This window comes from Monomorium pharaonis, chromosome 8 (genome assembly GCF_013373865.1).
Source record: "Monomorium pharaonis isolate MP-MQ-018 chromosome 8, ASM1337386v2, whole genome shotgun sequence".
NCBI classification, from domain to species: Eukaryota; Metazoa; Arthropoda; class Insecta; order Hymenoptera; family Formicidae; genus Monomorium; species Monomorium pharaonis.
The window spans coordinates 16,830,834-16,843,476 of NC_050474.1; the positions used below are offsets into that span (position 1 = coordinate 16,830,834).

The 12,643-nt window shown below is 33.8% G+C and overlaps 1 protein-coding gene and 1 long non-coding RNA gene across 2 annotated transcripts in view; both read left to right on the forward strand.

Annotated features, from left to right (window-relative positions):
- Positions 1 to 12,643, forward strand: part of LOC105832056 (synaptotagmin-6) — a 32,923-nt gene that overhangs the window by 15,256 nt on the left and 5,024 nt on the right. The window contains exons 5-6 of the mRNA XM_036291252.1: positions 6,696 to 6,803; positions 9,215 to 9,335. Coding sequence (XP_036147145.1) covers positions 6,696 to 6,803; positions 9,215 to 9,335 — 229 coding nt within the window. The remainder of the gene's footprint in view (positions 1 to 6,695; positions 6,804 to 9,214; positions 9,336 to 12,643) is intronic.
- On the forward strand, positions 924 to 4,081 carry LOC118647067. Its single transcript, XR_004964377.1, has 2 exons — positions 924 to 2,700; positions 2,809 to 4,081. It is a non-coding gene; the product is annotated as an uncharacterized LOC118647067 (long non-coding RNA).

Below are 12,643 nucleotides of genomic sequence, written 5' to 3' on the forward strand. Positions count from 1 at the left end.
AGTGTCATTTCAGTTAATTTTAGTTGTCATTGTGGTGACAGCAACCTCCTCTCCTTCTCATCTTTCTCATCTCCATTCCGTCCATTCCGGCCTTTCTTTTTACTCCTTTCTCCTCCAACATTTCTATTCTCTCCGTCCCTTCTACTCCTCTTCTACTTTCTTTTAAACTATTCTCATCCATCTCTTCTCCCTCCTCCTTTTTCTCACTCATTACTTGCCTCCTCCTGCCACTCTCTTCTTTGTCGTCAGCTTCCCCTTCTCCTGCCTTTGTTCTCCTTCTGTTCTTCTGCTCGTCCACGCTCTTCCTTCTTTTGTATCCTCTTGCCACCTTTTTCTCTTCCTTGTGTTCTACCTTCCTCTTCCACTTCTTTCTCCTTCACCGCATCACTCTCTTTCCTCGTTCTTCCGTCTCTAGCTTTTCCTCTGCCTCTTTCCTCTTCCAGCTAGCCAGGCCTGTTAAAATCACATATCATGAAAGCTTTACAGCAAGGATTGTTTCAATTTTGACAACAATTTTATGACAAGTAATTGTTTGTTACTTTGTCTTCTAAAAGTTTCGAGCAAATTTAGGGCAAAAGTTTTCATCACACGATGCTGCAAATAACAAAAAAAAACTTGTACATAAATATTACGTAGAAAAATTTGCTCCAACAAGGTTTGCTCCGATAAAATTCAAAATTTAAGCAAATAACAGAGCAAACCTTGCCACACGTCATGACAATAAATTTATGGCAGAAACAGGAAATCTTGTTAAGCACGGAATAACGGCAAATTAGTAGCAAGAACAAAATAAAAACTTGCCGAGCACACTTTTGCAACAAAATTGCGACAAGGTGTGTCTTTGTAAACAGCTTAGTTTTTGTTGGCAAGGCTTGTCGCAAATAGTATGACGCATATTTTATGCAAATAACAGGGTTGCATTATCGGGTTTTAAACTTTATTTCTGGGTGACTTTATTATCCATCTCGAGATGGCGCATTTCTCGTGAAAAAGATTCATCTATTAGATTAATAAAAGGGGCTCATTGAGAACAGAAAACCGAGTACGATTGCACCATTCACATATGATTGAACCATCAGTCCAATATTTTATTTTTGTTGATCTTAATTTCGACAAGATTTGTCCTGTTTTTACCACAAATTTGCTATCATGCTATGTACAACAAGGTTTGCTCTATTCTTGCCACAAATTTGCTACCATATTGTATACAGCAAGGTTTGCCTTGTTCTTGCAAATTTGTTATGCTTTAATAGCAAGTTTTACCCTGTTATTTGCATAAAATATGCGTCATACTATTTACAACAAGCTTTGCCAGCAAAAGCTAAGCTTAATGCGGACACACCTTGTCGTAATTTTACTGCAAAGGTTTGCTCGAATTTGTAGCAAACTTCACGCAAAGTTTGCGTCATTTTGCTAACTGGGTATATTTTCAATTTGAAAACAATAATGTTATTATTTAAAAAAATAAGTTTTAAAATAAAAAATACTTATTTATTTCTAGTGTCCGGACAATGTATTCTATTTCAATTACAAATATTATCATAGTATTATACTACTTGGAATCTGTAATGCTAATTATATGTTTATGTTTGTCGATACTGGAGGTTATGGTCTGCGTAGCGATGGCGGAATATTTAAAGATTCAATAATTGGCTAAAAGTTTAATAATAAGAAGAGAAATGAATTTACCGGATGTAAATCTTTGACAGTAGATGGACCACCTGTACTATATGTATTGGTAGGCGATGAAGCATTTTCACTAACGGAATACTTATTATGACTAATAAGGCTGGTTTAACTTAAGATCGAACAATTTATAATTATCGACTTAGCCGAGCGAGACGACTATTAAAAATATCTTTGGAATTTTGGTTAGTCAATGGCAAATTTTTAAAAGACCTATAATTTGTACTTGATAAAGAGCAATGAAAATTGTTCAAGCTATTACGTCTTCATAAGTGGACTCGACATTTAGAAGAAAATCAGTATATAACCAACAATGTTAGATCAAAATGATCCAGATGGGCTTGTTTTTGATTCTTGGAGACAAGAGATATAAAATAGTGCTGAAAGTTGAAAGATATAACTCGATGTAGTACAAATAATAGTTCTCAACAAGCGGGAAAAATTTGTGAAAAATTTTGCAAATTTTTTAATAACATAGGAGCCATACTTTGGCAATTTGCTCATAGTTAATTATTATTAATTTGAAATTTTTATTTTTAAATAATTACATACTTTAATATATTTTGTAATTTTATAATCTTATATCTTGTAATCTTATAGACACCAAAAATAAAATTGTATTCTTTTCTTAATATAACAATTTTTACAAAACAATAACGCATAATAATTTTTAATATACAGTAATTTTACTGGGGTGTTGGATGTGTGCTGCAGAGGTAGCACCCTTTGCCACAACGGTCGCATCAACAAGAGATGATTGTTGGTAACCGGTCTTCGTAGCGCACCAGCTCTCATTTATGGCTCTTAGTGTTACATCCCGGTGCACTGCATCGGTCTGCAGGTGAAACTAAGTGAGGGTAGCCATATCAAAAATCATAACCTAGAATAGACATCAGCTCAGACCACAATCCACTTGTGTTGGACGTGACGCTGAAGCTGAAAGCGGTTAGGAAAAAGCGTACCAACGGGAAGATTGACACCTCCAAATTACATGATGCCGATGTAAAAGAGAAGGTAAGAAATGACCTCAATGGCATGCTAAAACAGCTACCTAAGGAAGCCAACAATAAAAAATTAATGTCAACACCCTTGGAGTGTGAACTAAAACAGAACACCTTCAAGATTTGTGTGCAGCACCTGGGAGCACCGTTGCGTGCAAGGAAAAAGGCATCGATGACATCCTGATCCTGATGGAGAGACGCTGATTGCTCAAGAACAACAAAGAAGAGTACAGAGAGCTGCAACGCATAATAAAGAGGGAAATCAGGGCAGTAAAACAACGCTGGATGACCGAAAAGTGCGTGGAAATGGAAGATCTCATTTTGAAGCACGATCTGATGAACATTCACAACAAGGTAAAAAAGGTGACCGGCCTTTATAACAATCGAAAGCCCATGGCATTATTAGATGACACAAACAAAATGGTGGAAGAGGCAAAGGCAATGACCGCGTGGCAGGAATACGTGGCTAAGTTATTTGGAGACACCAAAATGAACGTAGAGATTATGGATCGACAGGGTTTCCAACACTGAGGTGCTGGAAAGAGCTCGAGCGCAGCGGGAATTACTAACTACCATCAAATGCAGGAAAATAGACTATCTTGGGCCCATCCTAAGAGGGGAGAAGTATCGACTCTTCCAGTTAATTATGAAGGGGAGAATAGAAGGTCGTCGCGGTATAGGAAGAAAGCAGCTATCATGGATGAGGAACATTAGAACGTGGACAGGTATCGAGGAGCGGAGGAGCTCTTCCGCGCGATGGACAGAGAGGTTGCCGCCAGAGTGATCGCCGACGGGGAACCGGGCATGGCATGTGAAGAAGAAGTAATTTTACTACTACTGACAGTGGGTTAAAATTAGTAGTAGTAGAATTATTAAAAACAAAAAATAGTCATTATATTAATTAGTATTATATATTAATTGAAAGTAGCGTAAATTTAAAGTAAGTTTTAAAGTTTTGACAATGCATCATAAGTTATTTTTAAGAATTGTTGTATTATTTCTCTCAAGTATCGGTAGTTTTTTTAAAATATGTCCTATCCCTTAGAAAGAAATCCATGTCATCCAATTCTGGAGGAAGAGGCAATGTTTTATCTTTGAGTTGACAAATTGCATCAGCAATTCTATTAATTGCTGTATCATTATTAATCCGTTTTCTTTTTCTTCCAGAAAAATCTAAAATTATCATATCAATTTTATTTTGTAATTATTGTTTCATACACATTAATTCTCTAACAATTTTATTAACAATACCTGTTTGAATACAAGATAAATCATCATTGATGTCCATTGAGAAATTAGGAGTGCTACATGAGTCTCTCTCATTTCCTTTCTATGTTTGATACAGTACTATAAGTTATAAATTAATCCATGTAAATTAAATTTTTTAAAAATTATATCTTGTTATTATTACTTATTTTATTATCTACATAATATTAAAATAAAAACTTACTTTTTATATAAACAGGAATCATTAAGATATTGCACTGATTCGTAATGTGACCATTTTTTTATACTATCTTTTCGAGCAGACTCACTCATATGATGTTCGGATTGAATAATTTTTCTGAAGATGTCATACCCTTATGGAAAAAACACTCTAATTTTGAGAGTTTACTCCCAAATTTAGGTATATACGCTCAAATCTTGAGTATTTACACTAAAGATTGAGTGTTTATACTCGAACATTGAGTGTGTACACCCAATGATTGAGTGTTCATACTAAAGTTTGGATTTAAATACTGAATATTTAAAAGGATAATCTCAACATTTGGATATAACACACAATAAATGAGTGTATACTTTCAACATAAAGTGTAAACACTGAAACGTTGGGAGCGTTCCAGATGCGCACAGGAACAAACGAACACCACCAATCAGATTGCTGGGTTGGTTAGGGTTAGGATGAATTTATATAATTTGATTGGTGGTGTCCGTTTGTTACTGTGCGCATCTGGGACTCACTCGAAACGTTGGGGATGTACACTCAATTTCTATCGGTTGAAGGTATACACTTAATATTGAATGTGCACTCTCAAACATTGGATTAGAAAATGTTAAATAAAAACAAAAGAAAAGCAAGTTCAACCGAAATATTCAACTATAGAGTGTTCAGCTGGCTTTGAGTATTAATTTGAGTATTACTTTCAACTTGGATGTTTGCCATCTAATTGAGTGTTAATTTCAGTGTTATTCTTAAATTTAGGATTAACATTGAAATTAACACTCAACTAGATGGCGAACATTCAAGTTGAGAGTAATAACACTCTAATTAAAAGTAAATTAAAAAGCGAACACTCAAGTTGAGTGTTTACACTGAATTGAGTATTTACCCTTTGTCCCAAATTATACTTAACTTGAGTATTTTTTAAGTGTTATTTTTAGTGTTTTTTCCGTAAGAGTAGAGACTTAAATTTTGATTTCAGTACTTCTGTACTAAATTTTCCTATAACAAAAATTATATTTACTAATATCAGTTTTTAATCCGTAGTTTTTAAGAAATGTCTTAATAATTTTTTCTTATTATTAAATATTTGCGCAATTGCTTCCTACAATTGCTTTTTAATTTTTGCATTTCGATCTTTCAATGACAATATAATTCCATAATGCAGGCCTATTTTGTACTTTCAATATCAAAATTTCTTCTTCATCAAAATTTAATTTTGATATGGGTGTTCTTTTTTTAGATGTAGTTGCTAAAATAATTATTTATATGAAATATTTGAATAACCAAAGCAAAAGAACTAAGCAATACATTTTAATAAAACGGTTACATACAGTAATACAAATATATAAATAAAGTTATTTAAAAATATCAAACCAAAATAATTCTAATCACACATTCAAGAACAACCTTAAGAACAAACCAAACATAAATATTGCGGTCCAAAAATTGAAAACTTTGATCAAATGCCGCGTCTATAAAAAAGAGCTCATATAGGCGCTGATTTTTTTACGTATTCTCGGGAACCTCCTAAACAATAAAACATTAAAAATGTTCCATTTTTTTAGTTTTACCCCCTCTCTCTTTAGAATTTTTTGAAAATTTTGAGCTTATGAACGAATAGAATTTCTTCGAGGATTTTGATCGGAGAAAAATGTTTTTTTTTCACATTAATAGTGTTGGAAAGCCCGGTTAATTTGAGCTCAATCAGTTTAAAATATCTTGATTAGGTTCGGAGATATTAAAGGTCAAATTTAGTCGCTGTTTGCGGCTAAACTATATAATATGTCGACATTAACTAAAAACGTGCTGTAGATCTATTCTGTAATTCGTTAAGAGGTGTCGGTATCGTTATACTGTCGTTGCGCAGCTTTTTTACCATATAAAATATCTGCGCAACTGTCGTTATAACACATAACAACGAGATAACGAGTTACAGAATTCCACTACTGGCAGCTTATTTCATGCAGTTTTTAAACATGTATTGCACATTGACGTTAGCATTGTTCTGCGTCTTTGCGGAAAAACAGTTGGAAGAGTACCGCGAACGCGCGAATTTCGTCGCTGCGACTGAAATGGAGGGGAGGGGATAGCCTCGAGTGCGAGGAGCAAAAGTGAATCCGCGCGCTTCAAATTCGCTCGCGCTGCAAAAAAGTAAAATTTTTTTATGCTAATTTTGTTACCCATATACATTTGTTGTAAGAAAATATAAAAAATTATATTTTTTAAATCTTATTAGTTATGTGTTTACAATTAAAAAATCTAATTTGTGTGTATGTGTGTGTATACACATAGATATATATATTTATATTTTGTTGTAACAAAATATAAAAATTTATATTTTTTTGAACGTCATTAGTATGTTTACAATTTAAAAATATATTATAAAATTTAATATAAAATAATACAAATTTAATTTGTGTTAATAAAAGCAATTACATAAAAATAAAAAATTCTTAATAATGTGGATCTTTTTAAACTACAATTACTTTTACATTTTACAATTTTGTTATGTTTTTGATTTGCTGATAATTGTATTACTATATAACTATATTTTTATATTGCAGCTCTCATCCTCCTCCTCGACTTCTTCGTGCGATGAAATCAGAGGTGAATTAAAATTAGGATTGCTATATGATGCTAACGCTGGAATCCTTACTGTGAGACTTATCGAGGTATTATTTATATGATTTTATATGTACACTGTTATACTCAACAAAAAACACTGTGTAATTGTTTCAAAACTAGTTCTTGTTAAAATTTTTTGTGTTAAATTTTTAAGACACTCAGGTGTCATAAATTAATTAAGTTAATTTAATATACATATAATGTGATTATGTTATTTAAATATTGTGTTAAATTGATATTTTACTGTTTTCTTAACATTAAGGTAACAGTTTATAAATAAGTAAATAAATAACGTAAAAATGTTTTAAATTTTAAAATAAATAAAATAGTTTCATAATTTGACAAATTTTGAAGTGTAAATGTTACTGCTATTTTATTTGAATATAACTAATAATACCAAAGCAACTTATTGATGCCATTTATATAATTGAATTATGGAACGAATTATGGAAAGATAATAACAATAAATAGCTTAATGCTTTATTAACTTTACATTACTTTAATTTTGAAAAAATTTATTTTGAGTTTTAAAAAAAATAAAAATTAATAAATGTTCGAATATGAACTTCAACTTTTTATTTTATGTAATAAGATACAAATATAAGAATACACATAAAAAAAATTATTGTCTCTTATGTACCCATACAGCACAAAGCTCCGATTAAGCTCCCAGGGAGTTCATTTTGCTGAGCTCCCGAGAAGCTTACAAAATTTGACAGAACAAGCTCCCAGGGAGTTCATTTTGCTGAGCTCCCGGGGAGCTTACAAAATTCGACAAAACAAGCTCCCAAGGAGTTCATTTTGCTGAGCTCCTGGGAAGCTTACAAAATTCGACAAAACAAGTTCCCAGGGAGTTCGTTTTATTGAGTTTCCGAGAAGCTTACAAAATTCGACAAAACAAGCTCCCAAGGAGTTCATTTTGCTGAGCTCCCGAGAAGCTTACAAAATTTGACAGAACAAGCTCCCAGGGAGTTCATTTTGCTGAGCTCCCGGGGAGCTTACAAAATTCGACAAAACAAGCTCCCAAGAAGTTCATTTTGCTGAGCTCCCGAGAAGCTTACAAAATTTGACAGAACAAGCTCCCAGGGAGTTCATTTTGCTGAGCTCCCGGGGAGCTTACAAAATTCGACAAAACAAGCTCCCAAGGAGTTCATTTTGCTGAGCTCCCGAGAAGCTTACAAAATTTGACAGAACAAGCTCCCAGGGAGTTCGTTTTCCTGAGTTTCCGAGAAGCTTACAAAATTCGACAAAACAAGCTCCCAGGGAGTTTGTTTTGCTGAGTTTCCGAGAACCTTACAAAATTTGACAAAACAAGCTCCCAGGGAGTTTGTTTTGCTGAGTTTTTAAGAAGTTTACAAAATTTGACAAAACAAACTCCCAGAGATTGAACATATCGGGTAAATTAATGTACTGCATGTATAGTCATAAGCCGCGAGTAGTTCGCAAGATCGCCACTAGGCGATGGCACGGCGCTCTTCCTTCTCGTGAGAAAATTTACTCCAAAAGGCTTATAAAAGAAAACCATCACTCACGGCTTACCTAGCAGTTAGTACTTCACTAGCAGCAAAGTGTAATATATATTGTTTTTGTTACACGAAGAGAGTTCGTGGGCCTTCGCAACTCAGAGAGAGCTTCCAAAAATTGAGAAAATATAAAAATAAAATTTTTTCCGGCAGCTCCAATGTCCGCTTTTAAGAACTCCCTGAGAGCTTTATTTAAGCTCGCAGGGAGTTCAGAAATAATGTTTTAAGAACTCCCTGCGAGCTTCAAAATAATTCCCGTGAAGCTTTTATATAAGCTCCCTGATAATTTCATCTAAGCTCTCAGGGAGCTCCCAAAAGCGGACATAAGAGCTTCCGGAAAGCTTATATAGAAATTTCCCGGGAATTACTTTGAAGCTCGCAGGGAACTCTTAAAACATGATTTATAAACTCCCTGCGAGCTCAAGTGAAGCTCTCAAGGAGCTCTCAAAAGCGGACATAGCAGCTGCGTGCGAATCTTTTGGAAGCTTAAATGAAGCTTATGAAAAATTTTGTGAGCTCCTCGGGAGCTCCCCGGGAGCTTCTCGTGCTGTATGGGTACACATGTGTGCGTGCGTGCGTGCATGTGTGTATGCGACATGCGTGCGCGTACGCGCGCGCGCGTGTGTGTGTGTGTGTAATGGACTTTTTTATTAAACGTATTTTATATATTAATGGATATTAAATGCTACATAAATAAAAATATACAATAAAAACACTAACAGTAAATATATTTTATAGCTTTTATCATAAACTTTGTAGTTTTTGTCATTTTTCGTAATTCAAATATTAAGTAATTTAATTATAGAATATTTTCTTTTTTTTATAAGTCTAAAATACTTAAAAAATATAAGAATACTTTTTTCCTAGTAGTTTCAAATCCTGATCGTTACTAAATATAGATCAAGCTAATTCTTTTTTTTTCATATTTTATAAAGGCACATGATCTTCGTGCTCGTGAATTGAGCGACATCGCAGATCCTTATGCCAAGATACGTTTGTTACCTGATCGTAATAATATATGGCAAACTAGAATACACAGGCGCACTTTAAATCCTGGTAAGTATCTATACTTAATACTTTTACAAAATTATTCTAGTGAAGATTTTTCTCAAAATTTATTATTTATTTTTTAAAATTTAGAACACACACACACATGTATACATATATATCAAGCGATGTCCTAAAGCTTTATCTGGAATTTAGCTGTCAAATAGTCAAATTTAATTTTAGTTAAAATATCTCAGAAACAAAAGTCATAATCAAAAATTTAGTGACAATTTTATTATATAATTATTATTTATGCGAGCTTTCGATTGCAACCTGTCGAATTCGGTATAATCTTAAGATATCGAAATCTTTAGAGTGAAAAAGCTCACTTGTCTTATTTCCCACACATCAGACTCATATATACACACACATGCAAAGCCAGTTTGTCATTCAAGGAATTTCACCATAAAGCACAAAGGAATAAACGCAGAAAAAAAGTTATGCAATTGCCAGTAAATAATTAACTCAATAAGCAGAGGATTGTAAGACGACACAACTGGCAGGATGATTTATTAAAATTTAAAACGACGTTTCGATCATCCGGATTGTGGTCCTTCTCAAGTATAATACATAAGTCAGTGAACATACATAGCGTTAATGGAATACCTATTACAAATTACGTCCGTACAAAGCGATGGCTAACAAAACGAAATTTGTGACATGTATTCCACTGACAAATAATTTAATGTGTAATAATTTCTATAACTTATAAGTTGACGCTCAAACTTTTTGACGCTATATATTGTTGCACTTTCCCTCACAGCACAAGCATTCGCGTTTCCGGTCTGGAAAGAAAAGACTTTATTTCTCTTAAGCGTTTATTAATGAACGAATACAACGGAAGCTCTTGAATCATGTCCAAACACAAAGACGTGTGTCAAGAACAACAACAACCCTCGCTGTTCAAATTTCCACGATAACCGACTTTGTTTGTCACAGCTGACCGAGACGATCGATAGTATTAATTTTCTACGACAGCTGATTACAGCTGCCGTATGCAATGAGTGCGAAAACGCGAAGTGCGCTTTTAATGTAAAAATTACATTAAACTTCTAATTTGAAGGATGATTTATCAAAATCAATTGTTTTAAAAAATATTTTTTAATTAGACGGATATTAGGGTCATATTTATGCCGAGTGCGTGGGCTCACGCGGCGTTCCTCACTTGCCGCCACTCTAGGTCACTAACAAAATGACAAGACTTTAAAAAAATTCTAGCTTTTTAAATTATGGTTTTGATTAAAAAACTTATGAACAATGTGAAATTTTTTGCTCTTTCGATTGGCAGCATTCACTTTTTAAAGAAATGTTTAGTTACAAAGTTATTTACCAAAAACCTTAATTTTGCATTTATTTTGTGAAATAAAAAAAGAAGCTTATTATTTAAAGAAGTAGACTTTTTTTACATTTTTGATATATTAAAGAAGAGATTCCCGTTGAGTTTACCCTGTTGCAAATTTTTGTCAGCAGTCAAAGTCTAAGGGCATTCCACTAAGAGTAAAACAAAGTCAACGCTTGTACTGTATACATATATCACATGGGTTTTCGACTTTAGTTTTTTGGAGTAGTTTAAGTAAGCATTAAAATTAATCAGTTAGTTTTTGCAAAATTGAGTGCACTTACAAGGGAACGGACAGCTTGCTAATAATTGAGAATGATGGAACCCATATGTTATTATATATGGGTGGATTCGGCTTTTAATGCTCTTTAATTTTTGTCCTTACAAAATTTTTAAAATGTTGAAAAAAAGGGATGGGGGGTGGGTTAAATTAAAAAATTTGAAATTTTTAAAAAATATAAATATACTGTTGTAAAGAGTATAAAATGCCATAAAACTTTCGTATAGAACATTTTTTCATAAACCTTATATTTTCAAAGATATTCGCAAAAAACGAAAAAATGCGTTATTTTCGAGGGGTGGTTTCAACCCCTAAATGTCGAGATACGCAGATAAAAAAAAATATGGGTCTAATATTTTCTTATGTTCTATAACATATCCGAAGCTCATTAAAATCGGTGAGGGACAGTTCTGTCCGTTCCCTTGTTAGTGTTGTAATTAATAAGTAACAACAATTAATAATGATTTTTTTAATATACATGGACTAGTAAAGATCAAGAAAACTGTTTTTTACAATCAGCATATAACTTTTGATGAGAAGCTCATCTACACGTCAAAGAAAGACGTCATGTTGGGAGATAAGGCCAAAACTTAGTGGGAGAACAGTAACTTACATTAATTGTATTCCCATGTGATTACAACTAACGTGAATCTACAGTCGTTGAAGCAAAAGGAACTAAAGAACGAAACTGTAATAAGCTGACATTCAGAATACATTGTAATTCTCGCAATGAAGATGACCAAATTCCTGCTCGAAACGTATATGTGTACTGTGTACATTAGATAATGTCGATTAATTAGTTTTCATATTAACCTTTTGCGGTCCAGCGGAAGTCCACTACGAATCTTACATCAGTCTTCAACTTATTAAGATATACTGTTATGAAACAGGATGTCAAAAAAGGATTGATTTCTGTACTTTTTTAACCACATTTAACCTAAACGAATTTTAATTTTTTTATTTTATGGATCACATGTATTATAAAAACAGTGCAGTGGTTATAAATGCCCCATACAGCACAAAGCTCCGATTAAGCTCCCAGGGAGTTCATTTTGCTGAGCTCCCGAGGAGCTTACAAAATTCGACAAAACAAGCTCCCAGGGAGTTCGTTTTGCTGAGTTTCCGAGAACCTTACAAAATTCGACAAAACAAGCTCCCAGGGAGTTCGTTTTATTGAGTTTCCGAGAAGCTTACAAAATTCGACAAAACAACCTCCCAAAGAGTTCATTTTGCTGAGCTCCTGGGAAGCTTACAAAATTCGACAAAACAAGTTCCCAGGGAGTTCGTTTTATTGAGTTTCCGAGAAGCTTACAAAATTCGACAAAACAAGCTCCCAGGGAGTTCATTTTGCTGAGCTCCCGAGAAGCTTACAAAATTCGACAAAACAAGTTCCCAGGGAGTTCGTTTTATTGAGTTTCCGAGAAGCTTACAAATTTCGACAAAACAAGCTCCCAGGGAGTTCATTTTGCTGAGCTCCCGAGGAGCTTACAAAATTCGACAAAACTAGCTCCCAGGGAGTTCGTTTTGCTGAGTTTTCAAGAAGTTTACAAAATTTGACAAAACAAACTCCCAGAGATTGAACATATCGGGTAAATTAATGTACTGTATGTATAATCATATAGCCACGAGTAGTTCGCAAGATCGCCACTAGGCGAAGGCACGGCGCTTCTTCTCGTGAGAAAATTTACTCCAAAAGGC